Source organism: Pristiophorus japonicus, chromosome 16 (assembly GCF_044704955.1).
Source record: "Pristiophorus japonicus isolate sPriJap1 chromosome 16, sPriJap1.hap1, whole genome shotgun sequence".
Classification (NCBI taxonomy): domain Eukaryota; kingdom Metazoa; phylum Chordata; class Chondrichthyes; family Pristiophoridae; genus Pristiophorus; species Pristiophorus japonicus.
In genome coordinates this window covers 7,594,657-7,620,819 of record NC_091992.1, presented here as the reverse complement: position 1 = coordinate 7,620,819, position 26,163 = coordinate 7,594,657, and the positions used below count along the sequence as shown (strand labels likewise).

At 47.5% G+C, this 26,163-nt stretch overlaps 1 protein-coding gene across 4 annotated transcripts in view; it reads left to right on the top strand.

Annotated features, from left to right (window-relative positions):
- LOC139226291 (uncharacterized) overlaps nt 1-26,163 on the top strand; it is a 136,252-nt gene that overhangs the window by 27,357 nt on the left and 82,732 nt on the right. For 3 of the 4 annotated variants that reach the window (XM_070856937.1, XM_070856940.1, XM_070856939.1), the window contains 6 exons: nt 3,729-3,873; nt 6,466-6,691; nt 10,075-10,195; nt 15,108-15,276; nt 22,091-22,269; nt 25,920-26,063. In XM_070856937.1, the coding sequence (XP_070713038.1) occupies nt 3,729-3,873; nt 6,466-6,691; nt 10,075-10,195; nt 15,108-15,276; nt 22,091-22,269; nt 25,920-26,063 (984 nt within the window). The remainder of the gene's footprint in view (nt 1-3,728; nt 3,874-6,465; nt 6,692-10,074; nt 10,196-15,107; nt 15,277-22,090; nt 22,270-25,919; nt 26,064-26,163) is intronic. The other variant, XM_070856938.1, reaches the window with a different exon arrangement.

The window sequence follows — 26,163 nt, the reverse complement described above, 5'->3', positions numbered from 1 at the left end:
GTATAGGTCCTTAGTTTGGTGTCGACCCTTGTGAGTTTTGGTCTGTCTCTTTTGTGCGGCCACAGCTGTTCAAATTGTTGAGCGCTCATGAGAGATTGACTCGCTCCCGTATCCAGCTCCATGTTGACGGATATTCCGTTGAGTAGGACCCTCATCATTATTGGAGGCGTCTTGTTGTAAGAGCAGTGGCTATTGATCATGTTGACCCGCTGTACCTCGGTGTCCCGGGTACTGTCCCCACCGTCTTCTGGTCCGCTTTCCGACCCTTCCGATTCGTATACCAGCCGAGCTGCCGTTTTTCTGCACATGCGGGCCAGATGCCCTGTATAGTCTCAGTTTCTGCAAACAGCATGCTGAAATCGACATCCCCTTGATGAGTGCCTTCCCCCACATCTCCAGCACAGACAGCTTCCATTGTTTCCAAAGGATGAGCTGCGTCTGGCTGATCTCTCTTGAGCTTCTCTCAGTTTGTAGTTGATTGCTCGCATTGTGGGTTGATGAGGTGTGAATGGCCATTCATGTGGCCCTTGATGGCTTCTGGCGCCACTGCCTGCTGTTGAGGGCCTGCTCTCCTGCCTTTGTCTGTGTGTGGGGATAGCGGCTTGTTTCACACTGTGAACCCCTTGTTATGATGTTTCGTCAGTTGTCGTACCCGCAGTATAGATCAACCTCGTTTCTTCTTCTCCTGCCAAGAATGTCTGTGCAACCAGTGCTGCTGCCTCTAGGGTCAAGTTCTTGGTCTCTATGAGCTTTCGGAATATGCCTGCGTGGCCTATTCCCTCATTTAAAAAGTCTCTCAGTACTTCTCTCCTTAGTTCATCGGCGAACTCACATAAGCTAGCCAACCTCTGAAGGTCCGCCACGAAGTCGGGTATGCTCTGGCCCACACAGCATCTGCAGTTGTAGAACCTGTGTCTGGCCATGTGTAGGCTGCTCGCTGGCTTCAGGTAGTCTCTTACCAGTGTGCTCAACTCTTCAAACGACTTGCTTGCTGGTTTCTCGGGTGCCAGCAGGTCCTTCATTAAGGCGTATGTTTTCGAGCCACAGCTGGTCAAGAGATGGGCTCTTCTCTTGTCTGCCTTATCGTCGTCTAACCAATCTTTGGTTCCGAAGCTTTGCTGGAGCCTTTCTATAAAGTCCTCCCAATTATCTCCAGCATTTTCATCTGAGCCGTTGGTCGCCATTCTGTGGATTCTGTAATCCCGTAACTCGTCGCTACTGTAAAGTCCTGTCCCTGCAGTACAAACTCACACGCGGCACATGCTGAAGTCAAGGTCACTCAGAACCTGCACCTTTATTGCACAGCTCTCGAATGCCACACTTGCCTGAGACCTGTCCTTCTATACCTGTCTGGGACAGGTATCTAGTGTCTCCTGCAAGTGCACCCCTGGTGGTAAGGTAAGCTTGTGGTTACAGGTCATCTCTAGTTACAGTCATGTATAGCATGGTAAGATACAGTTATGTACAGTAGTGTGAGATACATGACAGTCTCCGTTTTAAATGGTCGGCCCCTTATTCTGAAACTATGCCCCCTAGTTCTAGATTCCCCCCACGAGGGGAAACATCCTCTCTGCATCTACCCTGTCAAGCCCCCTCAGAATCTTATACGTTTCAATAAGATCACCTCTCATTCTTCTAAGCTCTAATGAGTATTGGCTCAATCTGCTCAACCTTTCTTCATAAGATAACCCCTTCATCTCAGGGATCAATCTAGTGAACCTTCTCTGAACTGCCTCCAATGCAAATATATCACTCCTTAATTAAGGAGACCAAAACTGTACGCATTACTCGAGGTGTGGTCTCACCAATGCCCTGTACAGTTGTAGCAGGAGTTTCCTACTTTTATACTCCATCCCCCTTGCAATAAAGGCCAACATTCCCATTTGCCTTCCTGATTATCTCCTGTAACTGCATACTAACTTTTCCTCCAGCACACACAGAATTTACTGCTGAAAATCAATTCTATTGAGTCTAATTCATTTTGGTTTAAAAATCAAACCTATTCTGACATATCTCAACCAGAAAAATAAGCCTAACTCCGTATATTAAATGAAATTGTATTCTTTCTCATAAATCTCAGTCTAACACTTCCATGTGTTTGAGTACTCTGAGCACGCATTTTACCTTGCCCATACATTTTAAGATGTATTGGCTGATATTCGAACTTACCATTCCAAAACAAGAAATGTATTTGTTTGAACAGCATTTGTTTAGTCATTAGTAATAAATTTGACTTGAGAGGGGTAGAGTGAACATAATGGGGGGTGGACGGAGGTTAAAGTCACACTGCGCTTACTTCCTGACCTGTATTGTGTTGCACAGGGAGATGCTGAAGAGAGACTGTAGTGCCTCCCAGCAAGGGGAGGGTGGAAACATTGGAGGGGAGAATCATGCTGGGCAGTTCCTGATGCTACCTTGGGGCCAACTATCATCTCCGCCTGCCCAAGTGCCGCCGATGGCTGCCGAGGTGACGGTACTTTGGGCGGGATATTCATGGCCGAGGTCTCGCAAAGGTCGGCGGACGGCAAATGGACGACGTACGCCGCCAATCTGGGCGGCAGTGGGTGGGAGGGCTCATTCTCGGTGGCAGAGGCACTTGCCGCCCAAGTGCCGCCGAGGATGGGGTCAGGCCCACGGAGGGTCGAAGAGCTGGAAAATAAAATCACCAATAAAAAATGTAAAAACTATCAGAAGAACTCCGGGAGACCCCATCCAAGTAAGTCGCTGTTGACATTTTTTGTTTAAATGTTCACTTGCCTTTTTTTTCTGGTTCTTCCTACTTACCGTCGGGGACAGGCCAGCCTCCACGCAGCGGTCCACCCCCGCTCTGCCGCCGACTCCCGCCTGCGGGAATCTGGGAGCTCGGTGGGCAGGAGCTCAGTTGCGTCACTCGGCCGTCCGCTGACCTCAGCGGGCGGTTCCCGGCGGCTCTCCCCTCCCGCCCGCTCCGAAAGTGGCACTGGGCGGATCAAGCAGATCAATGTGGGCGACAGCGGGTGGTGAGTGATGAATCTTGGCCCCAAGTGTCCAGCCATATGGGCTTTAGCATTAACGGTAGTCTGGGTGTCATGCCAGGATGATGAAGAGAGAGAATAACTTTACAGTAAAAGGGGGAAAACTTATCCTCCAAAATAACCCCATTTTAAAAAAAGTAAAAAACACAAATCAGTCGTTTGAAGTTGACATGGAAATCTGGCAAATATATATGTATATATTTTACTAAAGCAAATTACTGCAGATGCTGACAATCAGAAATAAAAATAGAAAATGCTGAAAATATTCAGCAGATCAGGCAGCATCTGTGGAGAGAAAAACAGAGTTAACGGTTCAGGTCAATGACCTTCTGTATATATATATACGTAATTTATATAGGCTTCAATAGAAAAGAACAACAAACCAGTTCAAAATTCTGCAGCGAGGTGAGAAGATTCTGCATTGCATTGTATTATCCCTTTTAGCATGAGGGTACTTCTCTCTTCTTCTTAGGCAGTCCCTCGGAGTCGAGGATGACTTGCTTCCACACTAACATGAGTTATAAGGTGGCTGATGAGTGCATATGGGATCTACAGACTCTATCACAGGTGGGTCAGGTGGTGGTTGAAGGGATAGGTGGGTGGGGTGCTTGGTTTGTCGTGCGCTCCTTCCGCTGTTTATACTTGACATGAGGGCACAATGGTTTACAGTAGTCACAGTTTTTACAGCTCCTATTTATTTATTTATTCTCGCAGGATTCTGGCTCCGATTTGGCACAAAGCTCAATGCCGTGGCAGTCCTCATGGGCAGAGATGGCCAGGAGACGCCCAAAGTCAGTAGAGAGCAAAGACCTGCACCTGACGATGCGGCGAGGATCGACATTCCAGCTAAAATCCAACGGTATTAAACAAACTGTAGCCTATAGCCGTAACTCTTGGTTTGATGGGTGCCTGAAGATGTTATTCCCCCAACCCATATGGAATGGAAGGTACTTGCTCTCCGGCCTCTTTTGGTGCTCCCATGGGATTGGTCTTGTAGGAGGTGCAAGAGAGTGGAACCAATTAAAACTCTCCAGTGTCTACTTTTGTCCCATCCACATGGGTAAGAACTTCTGGTTCCAATTGTTCTGACCCCCATTCAGTGAGTCTGGGACACAAGCTCACAACACACGGTGTACTGGTACATGAGGCTTGCCTAGATGCCTATCCTTGGCCCCGTCTTAATAGGGTACCGTAACCTAGAGGCTATGGCCATGTCATCATCATAGGCAGTCCCTCGAAACGAGGATGCCTTGCCTCTACGCCAAAAAAGGATGAGTTCACAGGCGTTTCAATGAAAGGCCTAATATTCCAGGTGCTGAACTACATCCTGAAGGGTGGAAGATGCCTGTGCGTGGATTTTTTTAACGTGGGGTGGCCGTTGCACACCAGCCACCATACGGGCTTGACAGAGCTAGGTCTTGGTCCAGTGGCAAGGGTTATCCAAGACGACTGGAGACCTGCTTTGCTGCACGGACCTAGTGCGCACACATATCGCAGTGTGGGCTGGCCCGTGCTGCCCCTGGGCACCTGGCCCCGAACTCACGCCTCTCCTGGGCCCCGATCACGTCGCTCTACATTCTCTCGCCGCTCCTTTGCCCTGACCTCGCCGCTCCTGCCCACGCTCCAATCACCAACCTGGACCTTGATGACGTCACTCTTCGCCGCTGTCGCCCTCCTGCACCAGCTCGCGCTGCTCCCTGAAATAGTACGCCTCCAGGTACTAGCAACCCAAAGGTCATGGGCCGGATTTCCCGGTCCTTTGCGCCCTGGGTTTCGCCCCGGAGCGGCGTGAAAGGCGGCGGTGAGGTCCCCAGCGCCTACCGCGATTCTCCGGTCGGGTTTTGCGACGGCGCTGAGCAGGACCGCCGGCAAGAGCAGCGCGGGTGCGCCAGACCCCTGGTTGTGACACCAACGCAAGTTTGAGCATCTGCCCGACCTGTTCGCCCACATGACTGCCCGGGAAAAATCAGAGCGGTCCAGCCATGCCGGCAGTGGTGAGGAAGGTAAAATACTCCAAAGGTAAGTGCAAGTGTTTGTTCTTTTGCGATTTGTGTTGAGGTGGCGTGTTTTGGGAATGTTTTTGTGGGTTTTTTAAAGCTCCCCCCCGCCCCCATCCCCCGGCCTCTCTCAGAGCGCTCACAGCCCGGCATTTTAGTTCGCGAGTATCCCATCCTTGCGCCAAGAGAGGTGTACAACACCTCCCTTAGCCCTGCTCCCCCGAGGCGGAGCCCAGACGCCCAAACTTAAGTACCAAGAGGCAAACTATTGCCGGCCAGTAACTTTCCTGCCCCACCTCCGTTTTCACCCCGAAAACAGAAAACTTAAAATCCAGCCCCAAGGACCCGAAATTCACCACCTTGAGGATCGAGTTAGCTCCATTTTGTGGAGCTAAAAGTTTTTTTTTGGAGCTAAGTAAATTTAGGGTCATTTTGTAGTTTCCCCAGTGGTGTAACGCTGTCCTGAAAAAAATAAGGGGCCGATTTTTTTTTTTAGAACAGTTTTTGTGACGTCACTCGGGGTCAAACCCAACAATAATGCCATTTTATGCAAGTTTCCCCAATAAGGATATTTTTAAGGACAGTGCTAAATACCACTTTTAAAAATCTTGCCTTACCTGGTGGAGTTGGATGGAAATCAGCGATAACGGGGCCATCTTGAGAAACGGAGCTAAAAGTTAAAGCTTTGGGAGGGAATAAAACCTATATTTTTTATATAGGAATGATAAATACTCTCTATACTGTGTCTTCAGCTGGTTCATCGGCCGTTAATCAGAAATAGCGCCAAAAAACAGAGCTATTTTTCAATGTGGAATTTCTAGCCTATAGATTTATATAGCGCCTTTCACGACCACAGGTCATCTCAAAACGTTTTACAGCCGTTGAAGTACTTTTGGAGTGTAGTCACTGTTGTAATGTAGGAAACACGGCAGCCAATTTGCGCACAGAAAGCTCCCACAAGCAGCAATGTGATAATGACCAGATAATTTGCTTTTTTGTTATGTTGATTGAGGGATAACTATTGGCCAGGATACCAGGGATAACTCCCTTGCCCTTCTTCGAAATAGTGCCGTGGGATCTTTTACGTCCACCTGAGAGAGCAGGCCTCAGATTAACGCCTCATCTGAAAGAAGGCACGTCTGACAGTGCAGCACTCCCTCAGCACTGCACTGGCGTGTCAGCCGAGATTTTTTTGTGCTCACGTCCCTGGAGTGGGACTTGAACCCACAACCTTCTGACTCAGAGGCGAGAGAGAGCGTGCTGCCCACTGAGCCACAGCTGACACATGTGTATGATCATTAATATTTAAACGACAGTATGTTTTCCGAACTGATTTTGTTTCTCACTTGCTGAAATATATACCTTACTTTAAGCGTTTAATTTTACATTGTGGTGACACTATACTCTGTGAGGAATTGTTTTTCTTGGGTATAATGACTTGAATAGTTTTACAGATGGGGACAACCCGGAGCCCAAGCTGAATCCCCCGCCGCTGAGCGGCAGGCAGAGCGAGGTACTCGGTGACTCCGTCTGTGCCATCCTCAAATCAGATCGTGAGCAGATGCATGTCGTTTGTGAACGGCTGAGCGGAAAGTTGCTCCCAACGACACTGAGGAGCTTCACCTGGTTGGATAAGTTGCTGCAAATGGACAAACAGAACCAGACCACTGCCTCAGTAGAGTAAGAAGCATTTACTTGTCACCTCAGCTTAACATTTTAACTTGATGATTCAATATTTAGGTTATATGGCCCAGGGATTACTGTGTGTGATATTAACTTTAGCTTAACGTGTTCATGAAGACATTAATTTGTCAGCAAAGTCTAGATCGGTGACTGGAGCGTGGGCAGATACAGCAGGAGCGGCGAGGTCGGGGCAAAGGAGCGGCGAGAGACTGTAGAGGGATGTGATCGGGGTCCAGGGGAGGCGTGAGTTCGGGTCCAGGAGCCCAGGGGCAGCACGGGCCAACCCACACTGCGATATGTGTGCGCACTAGGTCCGTGCAGCAGAGCTGGTTTCCAGTCATCTTGTGTAATCCTTGCCACTGGACCAAGACCTAGCTCTGTCAAGCCCTTGTAGTGGGCTGGTGTGCAACGTTAAAAAAATCCACACACAGGCATCTTCTGCCCTTCAGGATATAGTTCGGGTCCTTCATTCGAAACACCTGTGAACTCGTGCTTTTTTGGCGTGGAAGCAAGTCATCCTCGTTTCGAGGGACCACTTATGATGTATGAATTTGTCAGCTATTTTAAGAGGTGTCGACACTTTTATTTCAAACAGATTAGCGCCTCTATTAAAATAACAAAGCAATGTAATACCAATGCAATAAGCACTCATCCACTAACTTCTGGGCTTATTTCTCCTATGTTGGTATTTTGATACTTTTGAGTCACTGGTTAGAAAACTCTGCAAAGTATTAGTTCTTTATCACTACATATTTGAAAACCCCTTTGGAGCTTTTACTTATAGGAGAAAAGTCCACAGTCAGATTATTTAACTTGAATGGGGATCTGGGATTAGAGAACACATACAAATCAAGCAACGATAGAGGCTAGAAAAAATTCACTCCAATACTCAGGTATACACACACGCAATAATATATGTGCAATATATAAGAACATAAGAAATAGGAGCAGGAGTAGGCCACCTGGCCCCTCGAGCCTGCTCCGCCATTTAATAAGATCATGGTTGATCTGATCATGGGCTCAACTCCACTTCCCTGCCCGCTCCCCATAACCTTTTATTTCCTTATCGCTCAAAAATCTGTCTATCTCCGCCTTAAATATATTCAATCACTCAGTCTTACCAAAGGTAGATAATGTTATATTAACCATCTGGTTATGTTTGAGATTGATGGTCACAGTGATAAGTATCGGTACAGATGATCAAATATTCTATGGGAAATATTATAGCTCTACTTCTTGCACCAGGAAGTATCACCTCTGGACTGTAACCGAGGAGGTTATCCAATGTTAGATTGAAATCCCAGAGTATTCACTTGATTATCCTTGAGGTTTTCGAGAGGAATTTCAGAATATTCCCATTTTTGAGGTTTTATCTGTGGTTACTCATTGCCTGTGCACAGATTAAACAAATTAGGGAGGCTACATTACAGTGAAAAATGTATATTAACTTTTAGAAGATAACAGGCTAATAATACAATGTAAAGGGTATTTTACAAAATAGTGTTCCTAGAGCACAGCAGAGCCCCAGGTGCACACATTGGGATTTTGGCCACACGATCCCTACGATTTTCATTGATGGCTAATTGTGGGTATTGCATGCCCAGGTCCCCAGTATACATTCCCAGCAGGTGAAGCCTCACAGCAGGCACACAATTTTGTAAAACTACCCTCATAGTTTTCCATCTTAGCTAATCAAACAAGGCTGGAGAATTTGAAGAGACTCACTCCCAACACACTCTAGTACACGATATACGTTTATCAACAGCAGCGTTGACAGAGGCTCAGGAGTCAATTGAACATCCGGATGCTCGGCTCAGAAATTACAGAACGAGTTGGACAAAATGTGTAACTAGGTAGGACAATGGCAGGTACAATGCTGCACTTAGGAAAGGAATAAAATGACTGCTGCTGAAATGGCTATGGATGAAATGAAAGAGATTGAGTAGTCCCAATGGAGCCGATGCTAAACATGTCTAACAAATGCTGAGCAGCAATCAACCAAGTCAAGAGAGCGCTGAACCAAATGGCCAAAACCATAGAACATAGCCGAGGAGACAGCAAACAAGCTTTAAAGTGCTCTATCAGACCGCATCTTGAATATTGTGTCATTATAGGCAGTCCCTCGAAGCGAGGATGACTTGCTCCCTCGCCAAAAAGGGATGAGTTCACAGATGTTTCAATGAAGGACCTAATATTCCAGATCCCGAACTACATCGTGAAGGGTGGAAGATGCCTGTGCTTGGATTTTTTAAAATGTGTGGTGGCCGTTGCACACCAGCCACCCACACGGGCTTGACAGAGCTAGATCTTGGTCCAGTGGCAAGGATTATCCAAGACTAACTGGAGCCCAGCTCTGCTGCACACACCGAGCGCGCACACATATCGCAGTGTGGGCGCCCGTGCTGGCCCTGGGCCTTCGCCTCTTCTGGGCCCCAGATTCATGCCTCTCTTGGGTCCCGGTCACTTCCTTCCACAGGCTCTTGCCGTTCCTTCGCCCCTCCTGCTGTGCCTGCCCGCACTGCAACCTGGCTCCGTAGCCCTCGTCCTCCTGCAGTAGCACGCACTGCTCCCTGCAGTGGTATGCTGCCGCACTCTGCTTCCTCCAATGGCCCCGGCCTGCTGATGGTCCTTGCAGGCCGGGAAATAAATGCCACACATGAAATACATTGTTGTAATCTATTACAGGTTGAGCGTCCGAAATCCGGAAACCTCGGGACCAGGGCGTTCCGGATAGTTCCGGATTTTGGAACGTCTTTGCCTGGACCGAGTGTAGTTCTGGTGGCCACGAAACATGGATGACACTCTAGCGCTGGAGGCAGTGCAGAGAAGAGCCATGAGGCTGTTACTTCATGTGAGGAGTCTTGAGTCATGAGCAGGGACTGGAGAAACTTGGGCTTTTCATACGTAAGGAGACATTTAAGAGGTGATCGTATAGAGGTGTACAATTGTAATGGGAATGGAAGAAGTAAACTCAGAATATCACTTTAAAATAAATTGGGGATGCAGGACAAGGGGACACATGTTCAAACTAGTAAATGGTAATTATAGGACCGCTATCAAGAAGTACCTCTTCATACAAAGATTGATCAACATATAAACTAATGGAGCAAAAACCCTCGAATCATTTAAGAAACAATTAGATCCTGCAAGAGGAGAAACTTTAGATTCATGGATGAATTAATATGGGCCAAATGGCCACCTAATCTGTAATTATATCTTGTGACTATATCTAGTCGAGGGGGGGCTGAAAAAAAGAATAAGGGGCAGAGGATCAGTGGGCTGAATAGCTTTTTACATTCTGTAGTTTCTCACGTTTTTATGTTCTTTTCATTTTGCTGATTGATGGCTGTTCTTTTAAACATTTCTTCTTCTCTCCAAAGAGTGGAGAAAACCATCAGGGAGCGGTTTGGGCGGGTGCTTGAACGCAGAGTGGCCCAACTGGAGCTGAGAAGTGCAACACGGTCACCTGTTTCAGGACTGGTAGAAAATGCTGTCGTTGAGGTGAGATTTGTATATTTTCTTTTTAATTCTTAATTTGTTTTGATTTCCTTTGCCAGACTGGGATGGAAGTCTCCTTGCTATAGCAGATAGAAGGGTCCTAAATGGAAAGAGTTGGATCAGTCTCAAACCAGCTCCTAGTGAGCATTGCACCATGCCACAAAAGTGCTCACTGTTAGGAAGAAAGAAAGACTTGCATTTATATGGCGCCTTTCACGACCACCGTATGTCCCAAAGCGCTTTACACCCATTGAAATACTTTTGAAGTGTAGTTGTAAAGTCCTTACTCCACAGTATGAAACCACACAAGGCACATTCTGGGGACAAGGTCACTCTGTGACCTTAACTCTTTATTTACAGGACTCCAAAGACGATGACCCTGCGTGGGGCCTCCCTTTTTATACCTGTGTGATCAGGTAAGGAGTGTCTCCCACAAGTTCACCCCTTGTGGTCAAGGTGTGCATCTAGGTTGAGTGTATACAGTAATACAGTGGTGTTACATGGTGGTTACATACATGACATCACCTCCCCCCCCCCCCTCCCCCCCCCCAAAGTCTTATTGGGATTATAGGTTTAGTCTTTCAGGTGGCCTACGCTCCCTTGTGGAGCGCCGCAGTTGGGGCTCTGGTTGTTGGACACTGACGTGAGTGTCTATCACCTGTGGTCTGTCCGGGCTGACCGCAGGGACTGTGCATTCTTCTGATTGCTCTTGTTGCTCGTTCACTGGCGGTGTTGTGAGCTCCATCTCATGGTCTTCTTCAGGTTCCTCCGTGTCGATGCTGAACCTTTTTTTTACTTGGTCCAGATGCTTACGGCATATCTGACCATTGTTGAGTTTTACCACGATGACCCTATTCCCCTCTTTGTCAATTACAGTGCCCTCAAGCCATTTGGGCCCCACGGCGTGATTGAGGACGAATACAGGAACATTTATTTCTATACATCGCCCCTCGATTTACGGTCATGGTACTCGTTTTGTGACAGTGTTCAAAGTCTGAATCAATTCCAGGCCACCAAACGTGTGACCGGGCAATGGCCTTCATCAGCACAATGTCTGGATGCTCGCTGTGGAGTTCCCTGATGAATGCCTCCCTGCCCTTCTGGGGCATAACTACCCATAGTAGGCAGTCGGCTTGGATGGAGAGCTCATCCATCCGTCTGTGAAACGGTCTGACCTCCTCAGGGCATGCTTCGTGTGCGGGCGCCCAATCCCCAGTCAGGACACATTTCTTAATCAAGGATAGAAGGGGATCTCTATTTGTCCAGATTTTGATCTGGCGGACTGTGAGGGGGGAGCCTGCGCTGTCAAAGGCATCGACAGTCATGACCATCTCGCCGCTTTGCTCCGCTGCCCCCTCAGTGGTGGCCAGTGGAAGCCTGCTGAGCACGTCAGTGCAATTTTCAGTGCCGGGCCAGTGCCGGATGAGTAGTCATAAGCAGCCAGCGTGAGAGCCTATCGCTGTATGTGAGCAGATGCGTTGGCATTGATAGCCTTGCTGTCTGACAACAGGGATGTTAATGGCTTGTGGTCCGTCTCTAATTCAAACTTTCTACCAAAGAAGTACTGATGCATTTTTTTTACACCGTAGACACATGCAAGCACTTCCTTCTTGACCATCCCATATCCCCGTTCTGCTTGAGAGAGTGACCTGGAGGCATAAGCCACAGGTTGTAGCTGACCCTTAGCATTACCCTGCTGCAACACGCACCCAACCCCATAGGACGATGCATCACATGTCAGAACCAGTTTTTTACAGGGGTTGTACAGGGTCAACAACTTGTTTGAACAAAGTAGGTTTCGCGCCCGATCAAAAGCCCGTTCCTGACAGTCCCCCCAAAACCAATCGCAACCCTTACGCAGGAGCACGTGTAGCGGCTCCAACAACGTGCTCAAGTTCGGCAGAAAGTTCCCGAAATAGTTCAACAGTCCCAGGAATGAACGCAACTCCGATGTGTTGCAGGGCCTGGGTGCTCGTCGAATCGCCTGTTTTGGATTCAGTGGGCCGAATCCCATCTGCAGCAACCCTCCTGCCCAGAAACTCAACCTCAGGAGCTAAGAACACACATTTAGACTTCTTGAGTCGCAGGCCTACCCGGTCCAGTCGGCGTAGCACCTCCTCCAGGTTGTGGAGGTGTTCCTCGGTGTCTCGACCCGTGATGAGGATGTTGTCCTGGAATACGATCATTCCAGGAATGGATTTAAGCAGGCTTTCCATGTTTCTTTGAAAAATCGCGGCCGCTGATCGAATGCCAAACGGGCACCTGTTATAAACGAACAGTCCCTTGTGCGTGGTGATGGTGGTCAGTAGTTTAGATTCGTCGGCCAGTTCCTGGGTCATATAGGCTGAAGTGAGGTCCAACTTGGTGAACAGCTTGCCGCCTGCCAGCGTGGCGAAGAGGTCCTCCGCTCTCGGGAGCGGATATTGATCTTGTAGGGACACCTGATTGATGGTGACCTTGTAGTCGCCACAGATCCTGACAGAGCCATCCGCTTTTAGGACGGGAACGATGGGGCTCACCCAGTCGCTGAATTCAACAGGCGAGATGATGCCCTCTCTCAACAGCCGGTCCAATTCGCTCTCGATCTTTTCCCGCATCACATACGGCACCGCTCTGGCTTTGTGGTGCACTGGCCTGGCGTCCGGGGTGATGTGTATCACGACTTTGGTGCCTTTGAAAGTCCCGACGCCAGGTTGAAATAGTGAATCGAATTGTTGTAGGACTTGTGAGCACGAACTTCACTCCACAGATGACATTGCGTGAACATCCCCCCATTTCCAGTTCATCTCGGCTAACCAGTTCTTCCCCAACAGTGCGGGACCATTGCCTGGGACAATCCAGAGCGGCAGCCGATTCACTACCCCATTGTGTGTGACAGCCAACATTGCACTGCCTAGCACCGGAATGATTTATTTAGTGCAAGTCCGTAATTGTGTCTCAATACGTGCTAATTTGGGTCTACTGGCTTTAAGTGGCCATAGCTTCTCAAATTGCTGAACGCCCATGAGTGACTGGCTGGCCCAAGTGTCCAGCTCCATGCGTACTGGGATACCATTTAATAAAACCCTCATCATCATTGGTGGCGTTTTGGTGTATGAACTGTGAATATTCGCCACATGGACCCGCTGAACCTCGGCGTCCATCGATTTGCTCCAAAAGTCATCCTGCCTCAAAGAACCCTCTTCTGGTCCATCCGCCTCATATATTAGTCTGGTTGCAGGCTTCCTGCACATTTGAGCTAAGTGGCCACTGAAATTGCAGTTCCTGCAGACAAACTGTTGAAATCTGCACGATCTGGCTGAGTGTTTTCACCCACACCTCCAGCATGAGTTAAAGTTTCCATTGTTGGGAACAAATGGACGATGGCCAGGCATTCCGCGCTGACTGTCTCTTTGACTGCTCTTAAGTACCATATTAGTGGGTGTCAATGGCCCCAATTCCGGACCGTATTGTCCACCGTGATGGCGTGAATGTCCGTTCAGCCTGCCATTGTCTCTGTTGAAGTCTTACTCTGGGGTCTATAGCTGCCTGGGGAGTGTCGGACTGCCCCTGCTTGCCTGCGGGGCTCTGAGTCGCATTGATGATGTTGACTCCCTGATCCATCGCCGCGTTAGAGGCAGAATTGCGCACGTATATTATTTTCGTCTCTTCCTCCCCCGCCATGAAAGTTTGAGCTATCAACGCCGACGCTTCCAAGGTCAAATCCTTGCTCTCAATTAATTTGCGGAAAATTCCCGCATGACCGATGCCCTCGATAAAGAAATCCCTTAGCATCTCCCCCCTGCAGGCATCTGTGAACTTACAGAGGCTGGCCAAACGCCGGAGGTCCACTACGAAGTCCGGTATGCTCTGTCCTTCACGATGTCGGTGGGTGTAGAATCTGTGTCGGGCCATATGTATGCTACTCGCCGATTTGAGGTGCTCCCCGATCAATTTGCTAAGTTCTTCAAAGGTTTTGTCTGCCGGCTTTTCGGGTGCTAGCAAGTGCTTCATGAGCACGTAAGTCTTTGGTCCGCAGCTGGTCAAAAGATGAGCCCTTCGCTTGACGGCCGCTGCATCCCCCAGCCATTCTTTCGTAATGAAGCTTTGCTGAAGCCTCTCGACAAAATCGTCCCAGTCTTCCCCAACACAGTACCATTCCTCTGTGCTACCGGTGGCCATTCTCGTGGATTCCTGTTTCTCGTTGCCAATGTAAAGTCCTTACTCTACAGTATGAAACCACACGAGGCACATTCTGGGGACAAGGTCACTCTGTGACCTTAACTCTTTATTCACAGGACTCCAAAGACAATGACCCTGCGTGGGACTTCCCTTTTTGTACCTGTGTGATCAGGTAAGGAGTGTCTCCCACAAGTTCACCCCTTGTGGTCAAGGTATGCATCTAGGTTGAGTGTATACAGTAATACAGTGGTGTTACATGGTGGTTACATACATGACAGTAGTCACTGTTGTAATGTAGGAAACGCGTCATCTAATGTGCGCACAGCAAACTCCCACAAGCAGCAATGTGATCATGACCAGATAATCTGATGTAGTGATGTTGGTTGAGGGATAAATATTGGCCGGGATACCGGGGATAACTCCTCTGCTCTTTTTAGAAATAGTGCCCGTGCGATCTTTTATGTCCACCTGAGTGAACAGGGGCCTTGGTTTAATGTCGCGTCCGAAAGACGGCACCTCTGACAGTGTAGCACTCCCTCAGTGGGTGTTGGGCACTGATCAGCAGCCTCACTCTGTGTTTTGCACACATTACTGATACCTGTTGAACTCATGGACCTTAAAATGCCTGACATCAATTAGGATTTGGTCATACATAATAACAAATAGAAACTCTCTTGTACACAAGCCTCTGAAAAGCGATCTTAACTGTGAGCTTATCCTCAGTGGATCATGTCGACCTTTTCTATCCAAACAGAAATTTGAGAAGACACCCTGCATGCAGCCATTTGCCACAAATGAGCAGATGATTTTGGAGGCCAGCAAAACGCTTAACGTGCTATATGTTTATGATGGAACATATGAACCATATCTAATCTACTGGCTCTTTCCTCTCCAGATTGCATTCAAACAGGCATCGGCTAAGGGTGAGTAACCGAAAAGTTGTAAGACACTGGGAAGACATTTAAAATTAGATTAGATTAGCAAAGCTCCTCAATGGTTCAGTTGATAAGTACAATGTGCAACTTAGTCAAACAGAACAGATGGCCCCAGATTTGACTCCTGTTTTGTGCTGTTCTCAGCTCGTGTGGCAGTAAGCGCACTGTAATTGGATTCTGCATCCTTGGGCTAGGGAGAGGGAAAATCAGCCAACGTTACTGCTACCGGTTGACATCCAGTGACTCCTGCTGGAAAGTGCCCATTTGCAGACTTTAAGTGATGTCTGAATCGGGCTCAGTTGCGATGCCTCCCATTAGAACATAAGAGTTAGGACCAGGAGTCGGCCATTTGGCCCTTCGAGCCTGCTCCGTCATTCAACAAGATCATGGCTGATCTTCTACCTCAACTCCACCTTCCCGCACTATCCCCACCTAATTCCCTTAGGTCCCAAAAATGTATCGACCTCTGTCTTGAATGTATTCAATGACTGAGCATCTCTGGGGTAGGGAATGCCAAAGATCCACAATCCTTTGAGTGAAGAAATTTCTCCTTATCTCAGTCCTAAATGTCTTAAATAGATTGCCAACATTCGTTCTCTAGGCAAACTCATGAAAGATGGTAACTTGGCCGAGGTATTGGCGGTCAACAGGTGCCCATGGAAGGTGTCAGAGGCTTCAGGAGGAGGAGGTGGAAAAACAGATGAAAATATTGACAAAAAAGTAACCTGTAAAATATTTTAAATCTTTATCCACGGAATGAATAAGTTAGAGCAGCACATTGTACAGAGCCTTGATTTCAACACAGGAGGAGGAAGAACATGTAGGAAGGAGTTTTTGCAGCTTAGAAGGAATGAGGAAAGTATTGATTATACCCAGTATGAATAAGATAGAGAAACATAAGAAAAGGTGCAAAAGAGGGAGCGAGATGAGAAGCTAGAAGCGAGAAAGATTAATTGGCAGCAGATGTTGTGTTTTTTTTTCTATCTCTTGACCAGGAGTGTGAGCGAGGTACTTCAAAAGCCTCTTCAGATATTGAAACAATATTCAAGATTTGGGTTTTGTCAAAAAATTAAGAGTTCTTGAGGAGAAATGAAGTGTTTGGCTTGAAAGAGCAAACTACTTTTTGGAGGCAGCTTTAGTAATGGAGGAAATTTGGGAATTTCATTTGAGGTCAGAGAAGATAGTGAGGCCACGAATGTTGATTCATTTATTAGGTAAAGGTATCAAGGGAGTATAGACAGTCACATGGAGTTGAGGTAACGATTACCAATGATCTAATTGAATGCCAGAACAAGGTTGAGGGCTGAATGACCTACTCCTGTTCTTTTATTTATGGTGGAGCTATCTAGATATTGGGAAGAAACTGTCTTTCGAGAATTGAAATAAACAAGATTTTCATTGTCCCATTGATGGGCGTGGAGGAAGGAGATCACGATATAGTTATTGCACTGAGAGACAGTGTTATGTATTTAACCCTTGGCAACCTGTATCGTACCACCACCAGAGGGCCTATCTGTCGGAGTCCCAAGGGATCCCTTGGGAGCACGGTATATAAGCAGGCCTCCCACGCAGTACCTGCACTCTGGAGTCTAATTAAAGGAGCTAAGGTCACACTTACTCATTGCTTACAGTACTCAGTTTCATCCTTTATTATGAGCGTAATAGACGGGATGTTGTAAGCACTGTAAGTGTACGGTTGAAGAAAGTTGATAAATGTGGAGTGAAATCATCAGCAGAAGAATAGATGGGTTTGAATTGTGACTGTGGGAGCTCGTCGATATGAAATAGCAACAGAAAGAGGAAGAAGAGAGGATCATCTTCATAGGCGGTCCCTCATATCGAGGTTGACCTGCTTCCACGCCAAAAAGGGATGAATTTACAGACGTTTCAATGAATGACCTAATATTCCAGGTCCCAAACTACTTCCTGAAGGGTGGAAGATGCCTGTGCGTGGATTTTTTTAATGTGTGGTGGCCGTTGCACACCAGCCACCACACGGGCTTGACAGAGCTAGGTCTTGGTCCAGTGGCAAGGATTAACCAAGACGACTGGAGACCAGCTCTGCTGCACGGACCTAGTGCACACACATATCGCAGTGTGGGCTGGCCTCTCCTGGGCCCCAAACTCACGCCTCTCCCGGGTCCCGATCGCGTCGCTCCACGATCACTCACCGCTCCTGCCTCCCAACCTCGCCACTCTTGCTGTACCTGCCCACACTCCAATCACCGACCTGGACCTTGATGACGTCCAATCCAGTCGCCCTCTTCGTTGCCGTCGCCCTCCTGCACAAGCTCGCGTTGTACCTTGCCGTGGAATGCCACCACGCTGCTCCAGGGGCTGCTTGCCGCTCCTTTTATAGCCCCGACCTGCCGCTGATGGCCTCTTGCAGGTCCGGGCCACCACCAGAGAGGATAGAGCCACAGTGAAGTCCTGAATGAATGGAAACAGTCAGATGACGAAATATCAACTACAGCACAGATAAAAGTGATGTGAAAGGCAACTAGCTAGCCATGGTGGGAGGCCATATGATAGTAACTTGTTTAGATGTGCGCAGTGCTTGAACTGCCAAAGGTTTTAAAGATAACCAAGGCATTGATCCATGATTCACCAAGGTGTTCAAGAGCAGAGTGTGATGGATAGTTCTGTCATAAGTAATTCCATATATTTTTCTAGTTTACTTATGAGGATTGGCTGGCCACTTTAAACTTAATTAATGCATGCTAAGTAAGAATCCCCGTGCTGTCTGTGGCTTTTGCTGACTTGTTCTGTGCAGGCTGAGACAATACTGTCTGATTGGCAAAATGTCACTTCAAAGGCATTATTCCATTGCCAACACATGTCATTGCAAAGCAAATGGAAACCACTAAACACAGACTGCTTGTTTTATCTTGTAATCAATCAATTTAAGATGAAGGGGCAGTGTCCATGGTGCAAGAAAGCACCAAGGTTGAAAAAAGTAGGAAATAACTTGTCGTGTATGAAGACCATGTATACTAACTGTATAGTCACATAAGGTGTTCCACCAGAGGGCACTGCGGTGGGAGACCTGAGGGTCACCTGCACAGGTGTGCAGAGCCCAGTATAAAAGGTTGCCCACCATGCTTGTGCCTCACTCTGGAGTTACAATAAATGGGACTAAGGTCACAACAGCTCAAGTACAACACTAGACCACGTGGAGTCATTCATAAGAGTATTAAATACATAACATAACTAGTGATTAGTTGATAGCAAGCATTGATTTTAAAAGCGTACAGAATGTTGGAGATTAATAGTTTCATGTTTTCGTGTTGAAGTCCTGAGCAGAGGTCAATAACCAGGGGGCATTGATTTAAATTCATTGGTAGAAGGATTAGAGGGGAGGTGAGGATAACCTGTTTCACCCAGAGATGGTGGGAGTCTGGAACTCACTGCCTGAAAGGGTGGTAGAGGCAGAAACCCTCATCACATTTAAAAAGTACTTGGATGTGCACTTGAAGTGCCGTAACTGTGATGTATGTAGCACTCAAATCACTGACTCCACACAGTCTGGTGTTGTAGAAACTGCTGTGACCTTGGTCCTTTATTGTGTAACTCCAGAGTGCCCTTCAGGTGTGGTGGTCAGCCTTTTATACTCTGTCTCGCAGGTACTTTCGGGTCTCCCACCACAGTGCCCCTTGTGGCGCACCATTGTAACTATACATTTAATGTACATGGACAATACATAACATCTAACTCCCCCCCCCCCCACCCCTCCAGTTCCAAGAGCAAATTGCCGGTAACCTCGGCCTGGTTCGTCCTGGTTGATTTGTGAGTGTGAGTCCATGACCATCCACTTCCCTCTTCCCCCCCCCCATGTCGAGATTATGCTTGCGATTCAGTGCAAGCCTGTGGTATTTGTAGTCCTTACATGGGTGATACAAGTACACAAGCATAATCTCCAGTAGAAAGCAGGTACACATGGACAGTACATTTGTATGTGTTGAAGAGTTATATCAAAAGGTTGCAGGTACACTGAACAGTTATTAAATCCCAGCTCCACTGGGTGAGGTGTGGTGGCGGCATACTGCCCCTTTTTGCCTGAGGTAATGGGCTGCGCTGAGACAGGGTATGGCAACTAGTGCGTTTCCTCTGTTCTTAGAAAATAGTTGCCTTTTGCGGCTTGTCTGCAGCCGCTGAACAATTGCATAAATCACATAAGATCAGAAATTGCATTAATCCATTAGTCATAGTCACAGATCCATTAACCCTTTTAACTGTGCATTGTGATGTTAACTCTTTTCACCAATCATTTTAATCATAGTAATCATTTTAGCATCAAAATATTAACGCTTGCTATAAATCACGGCATCATACAAATCACAGTAATCATTTTGACTCACTCTTGCTCTTACAAAAGTTTCTTTGTGGAAACCGCCAACAGTGTAAGGCCCCTTTAAGACTCCTGGGTACATTTCCCTTTTAAGACGCCATTTTGATTTTTTCACGAGGTTTCTACTGGGCGCCGTCATTTTAGGTGCTCTGCTGGTGCCTGCCTGCCTCTCTCTGCAGAACTCTGCTGCCACGAGGCTCGCCTCCATCTTGAACTCGCTGTGCTGCTGCCTGCTCTCCCTCTCTCTCTCTTCCTGCAAACAGCTGCCGACCAAAGTGGCCCGGGAGAGCGCACCGGCCACGGGGCGGAGTGAAGAAGGCTCATCGCTACAGACCCGGCATCGTGGCTCTGAGGGAGATCCGCCGCTGCCAGAAACCCACCGAGCTGCTGCCTGCTCTCCCTCTCTCTTCTCCAGCTCGGCCGGCGCTGCTGCTGGTTCCAGCGCCTCTTTCTCACTCTCAGACTTTTCAGGGGAGAGTCGACGGCCGCCGCTGCTCTGCCCAACCCCACACACGCTTCCTTCGCTGCCATCCGATCTGAAGGTGGAGGCCTGCTCTGCCTGTGAACACGGGGGACAGCGGTCTGTGGAGGAATGAGGTCTTCCCAGCTCCCAAGGACCCTTCCCATCCATCTCCTGCTGAGTAGCGTCGGCCCATCGCCTGCAATGATCCACAAAGGTAAACCGTGCGTCTCGCCCCCGTGAGATACCTCCGCTCTGCCAAGGACAGGTATCAGTTCCTTGGTGTAGGTACGCAGCTTCGCCGTGACTGGGACCAGCTTAGGTCGTGCAGCTGGGTTGATCCACAGTTTATCAAAAGTTTCCTGGCTCATCAGCGACTGACCCGACCCCGTGTCCACTTTCATACTCACTGGGATTCCATTAATCTTGACTTCCATAATCACTGAGGCCGAATCGTTGGTACACGTATACAGTCCAAACGCATCATCTTCTTCTACCTGGGGCTGGGATGCCCGGCGAGCCAAACCGCAATGCTCCTCGCTGGATAGCAGATCATCTACCATCTCCTCAGCCACGCGGTGAGTCGTGTCTCTTTTGCACATACGCTGAAGGTGGCCTTTTGTGTGGCAGGTATTGCACGTATACTCCGCAAACCTGCACCGGTGAGCCCCATGGCTTCCTCCGCAGCGCCAGCATGGTGCTACTCGATTAGCCCCCCTCAACGGACTCTGAGTTCCAGGACCCTGAGGTCCGTGCTCTCTGCCCTGGGCAGAGCCACGTTCTGCAGTTTTGTCCGTGACGGACGCTATCCTGTGAATAGTACCTGCCGGGTTCGAGATCGTGTGGATCATCTGCTTGGTGCTGCAAGTCGAGGTCATAAATGCCCGGCTGATGTTGATGGCTTGCTGCAGGCTGACTGTACGAACAGTAGATAGCAGCTTGTGAAGGAGACCCTCACGGCCAATCCCCTTAACAAAGATGTCTCGCAACGCCTCGTCACGGTGTGTGCCAAAATCGCACGGCGCCGCAAGTCTCCTGATGTCCGCAGCATATTTTGTGACATCCTGGCCCTCAGGTCTGCAGTGATGGTAGAATTTGTGCCTGGCCGTGAGGATGCTCTTCTTCAGTTTCAGTTGGTTACGAATGAGTTCAATCAGCTCCTCATATGACTTGTCCTTGGCGCTCGCGGGTGCCAGCAAATCCCTGACGAGACGGTAAACTTCCTCGCCACAACTGGACAGCAATGTCGCCTTACGCTTCTCTATCAGTGCATTCGTGTCCCCTGTCAGGTCGTTTGCTATAAAATAGTACGCGAGCCTTTCCGTAAAGGCAGCCCTGTCATTACCCTCTGTGAAATCCTTTAGCGTGCCCAAAGTAGCCATGGTTGCGTGAAGAGCTCGTCCGTGTCCTCGTTGCCAATTTGTGGTGTATGTAGCACTCAAATCACTGACTCCACACAGTCTGGTGTTGTAGTAACTGCTGTGACCTTGGTCCTTTATTGTGTAACTCCAGAGTGCCCTTCAGGTGTGGTGGTCAGCCTTTTATACTCTGTCTCGCAGGTACTTTCAGGTCTCCCACCACAGTGCCCCTTGTGGCGCACCATTGTAACTATACATTTAATGTACATGGACAATACATAACAGTAACCTACAGGGCTATGGACCAAGAGCTGGAAAGTGGGATTAGACTGGATAGCTCTTTTTCGGCCGTCACAGACACAATGGGCCGAATGGCCTCCTTCTAATCCATAAATTTCTATGAAGACTGTGATTTTCAGCACAATGAGGATACAGGGTGAATAGAGAGCATGTAGCGTAAGAGGAACGAAAGAAGAACGATCAGAGAAGCAATGAGCCATTAGAATCAAAACAGACTAAAAAAGGGTTGTTATGGAGAAAGAGGTTGGAGGTTGGGGTGAGGTTGATTCCTTTGAAATCTATCCAATGATACAGTCTCTTTTTATATTGTATATATTTCTCTTTCCTTTGCAACAGCTGAACATCCATACGAGCTAGCAATGTATCTGCATCTGCTCATTCACAATCTATTTCCAACCTGGCCAGAAGTTTTTGGAATGGCAGAACAAGTCATGAAACGCCTAGAAAAAGAAGACCCCAAATTCTTCACCCACCTTCATTCTTGTTTCACTAACAACGTCGTGATTGACCCCAAGGTGAGAGGTCCTTGAAAGACTTTGGCGACAAATGCTTCTCCGCCAAAAAATAGAATTGAAAAACATTCACTTTTCTACCATATAAAAGCAATGCTTCCGGTTTGTAGTCTCGCTGGGTGGAATCCAACACAGAGGTATGTCCTGCTGAAGAAACTCCTGATTAATTGTCAGAAAATATGAATTAACACTAATCAGGCATGTTGACTTCCAATCCATACTATTGCTAAAGTTGCTATTTAATTTCTATTAATCTAACAGATCTGTAACATCAAAATATGTATTACATTTCAAAGTATTTTATGTTATTGTTGACCTTAAATGAGAAAAAGGCATCACATAGACTTGTAGGGGGTGAAATTGCCCCTTTTTATAGTCCCGTTAGCACCTCCAGGGGCAAGATTGTTTTGGTCCGGGGGAGGGGGGTCGCTACCGACTCCCGGGAAAATGCCCGGGAGCTCGCGAAGGTGCTGCCGTGGCAATGCTGCTTTCCTTGCCCCAGTAGTGTCCCGCGATCTGCCCCCAAAAGGAAATGGAGTGCAGGAGATTGCGCTCCGCTTCCTTTCAGGGGCAGGAAGGGCAATTCCACGTCGGGGGGGCGGGACCGCCACGCCGGGCGCTAAAAGTTCTGGCCCCGGAAGGTCACCGCCCCCAATCGGGGCACGGGGCAATTTCACCCCCATAAGATTTTGTGAGGCTCTGCTCCCAAGGAATGAAGCCTCGCTGGAAGGGAGTGTAGATTAGAGAATTGGAAGTCAGCACATCCGATTTGTGATACCTCAGATTGTCTGACAATTAATCGGGAGTGTCTTCAGCAGGACATGTGTTTGGTACCATCCAGTGAGACTCCATACCAGGAGCATAGCCTCGCAAAATTTATCCTCTGCTGTTAAAAAAAAATTATACACTTAACTGTTGTTACCTCTTATGTTGTCAACATTTTTACTGTCTAATGTTCTCCCCTCTGTTTCTAAAGATACTGCTATGTGATGGGCTATGGTTATAGGGGCATCTGGTACCTCTCCTAAATAGCAGTTCTTCGTGTGCAAATCTCAACAGTAATGTTGGCAAACTATTTAATTGGCCTTGGAGGGGGTGCAATGCAGATTCACCAGAATGATACCGGGCCTAAAAGGGTTAAATTGTACGGACAGGTTGCATTACGAGCATTGCTTGTGTTCCCCTGAGTATAGAACATTAAGGGGTGATGTAATCGAGGTGTTTAAGATGGTTAAAGTAGTTGACGGGGTAGATAGAGAGAAACCATTTCCTCTGGTAGGGGAGTCCAGAACAAGGGGGCATAAGCTTAAAATTAGAGCCAGGCAGTTCAGGGGTGATGTCAGGAAGCACTTCTTTACACAAAGGGCCGTGGGAATCTGGAACTCTCTCCCCCAAAAGCTGTTGAGGCTGGGGGTCAATTGAAAATTTCGAAACTGAGATTGATAGATTTTTGTTAGGCAAGGGTATTACATAAGAACATAAGAAATAGGAGCAGGAGTAGGCCATATGGCCCCTCGAGTCTGCTCCGCCATTCAATAAGATCATGGCTGATCCGATCATGGACTCAGCTCCACTTCCCTGCCCGCTCCCCATAACCTCTTATCCCCTTATTGGTTAAGAAACTATCTATCTCTGTCTTAAATTTATTCAATGTCCCGGCTTCCACAGCTCTCTGAGGCAGCGAATTCCACAGATTTACAACCCTCTGAGAGAAGAAATTTCTCCTCATTTCAGTTTTAAATGGACGGCCCCTTATTCTAAGATTATGCCCCCTAGTTCTAGTCTCCCCCATCAGTGGAATCATCCTCTCTGCATCCACCTTGTCAACCCCCTCATAATCTTATACGTTTTGGTAAGATCACCTCTCATTCTTCTGAATTCCAATGAGTAGAGGCCCATCCTACCCAACCTTTCCTCATAAGTCAACCCCCTCATCTCCGGAATTAACCTAGTGAACCTTCTCTGAACTGCCTCCAAAGCAAGTATATCCTTTTGCAAATATGGAAACTAAAACTGCATGCAGTATTCCAGGTGTGGCCTCACCAATACCCTGTATAACTGTAGCAAGACTTCCCTGCTTTTATACTCCATCCCCTTTGCAATAAAGGCCAAGATTCCATTGGCCTTCCTGATCACTTGCTGTACCTGCACACTAACCTTTTGTGTTTGATGCACAAGTACCCCCAGGTCCCGCTGTACTGCAGCACTTTGCAATCTTTCTCCATTTAAATAATAACTTGCTCTTTGATTTTTTTTCTGCCACAGTCCATGACTTCACACTTTCCAACATTATACTCCATCTGCCAATTTTTGCCCACTCACTTAGCCTGTCTATGTCCTTTTGCAGATTTTTCGTGTCCTCCTCACACATTGCTTTTCCTCCCATCTTTGTATCGTCAGCAAACGTAGCTATGTTTGGTATACTTGGCTTGGTATTAACGGGTATGGAACCAAGGCGGGTAGATGGAGTTAAGATACAGATCAGCCATTATCTGATTGAATGATGGAACAGGTTTGAGGGGCTGAATGGCCATAGTTCTATGTTACTTTGTTCCTATGAAGAGCATCGCAGCTGAGACTAATCCTGTCCTCACCCAATGTCCATACATGCCCTTTCCAGCAAGGGTTACTAGCTAGCGATCAGGGAAAACGAACCTTGGCTGATTTATTTCCTCCCTCTCTCAGAGCATCGAGGCCAGTTATAGTGTCCTACCGCCATGCTGACTGAGATCAGCTAACTCCACACAAACCGCAAATTAGCCACGGCTCATTATGTTTTGGTTTCACGCTGGCTTCACCAACTGAACCTTCAGGAGAGATGGATAGCAGTTCATTTGTTAATTCATCGGCCAAGTGTTCAGGTCAAAGCAGCCTATTGCAGTAATGCTTTCTGTCTTCTGATAAAGTTTGTTCAGTAACTTAATGCAAAAGAGCAAGTGCTGCTCTTGCAATATGAGGGGCTTTTACAGTGTGAATGTTGGAACTTTCCATACAGAGATTCACACAGCCACAGATACGGTCACTGGATGACATTTATTGATGACAAGTTGTTTGTATTGAATTTGCTGGTTTTTTTTAAGTCTGCCAAATACCTGAGTAGTGGGATTATTTTTCCTTTTGTTGCTTGCTTATGACGAAAAGTAAATCACATCCAAGGTCGATTTTATTGACTGAGCTACTGTGAAAATCAACCATTAAAATATGTGGTTCAGTTGATAGAATTATCGCCTCCAAGTTAGAAGTCTGTGAATTCAAGACTTGCTCCAGGACTTAAGCACATAATCCAGGCTGATAATTCAGTGTAGTCGTGTCGCTCAGTGATCACATCAGATCTAAAAATGTTAGCTTATATTTACTGTTTCATATTCTAGAATGTAATTGTTTTTAATAACATAATTCTTCTGTCCGATTGCCCTGCATCATACTCTGGGTCAGGAGGTGGGTGTGCAACTTGCTCTCAAGTGCTTGGCAGTACTATGCTGCGACAGCCAGGGGGCGCTGTGCAAGAGTAGCCAACATTAGGAAGCAGCTAGCCTCGCTTACAACACGAAGTTACCTTTTAGAGAACAATGTGCATACCTGAGTCCTCCCATTCCGTGCTATCCCAGCTCGAGTTGATGATTTTTTTTTTTCTTTCTCATTTTTGTAATCAGGAATTCCTGCTGGAACAGATTGCCCGGGAGAAGGCACAGGCTCAGGAATTGCACAGTGACAGGCCTAACTCTGAAGATTTGCGTCACATCAGCAAAGAATTGTTGAGAAATCCGATTATTGTCCTCAGGAAATGGATGGGAGAGGTAAGGGCAGTGGAGGGCATTGCACAATATTTGGGACGTCCTGAGGTCGTGAAAGGCACGACATAAATGCAAACATTTCATTCTTTTTCTTTCTTTTCGG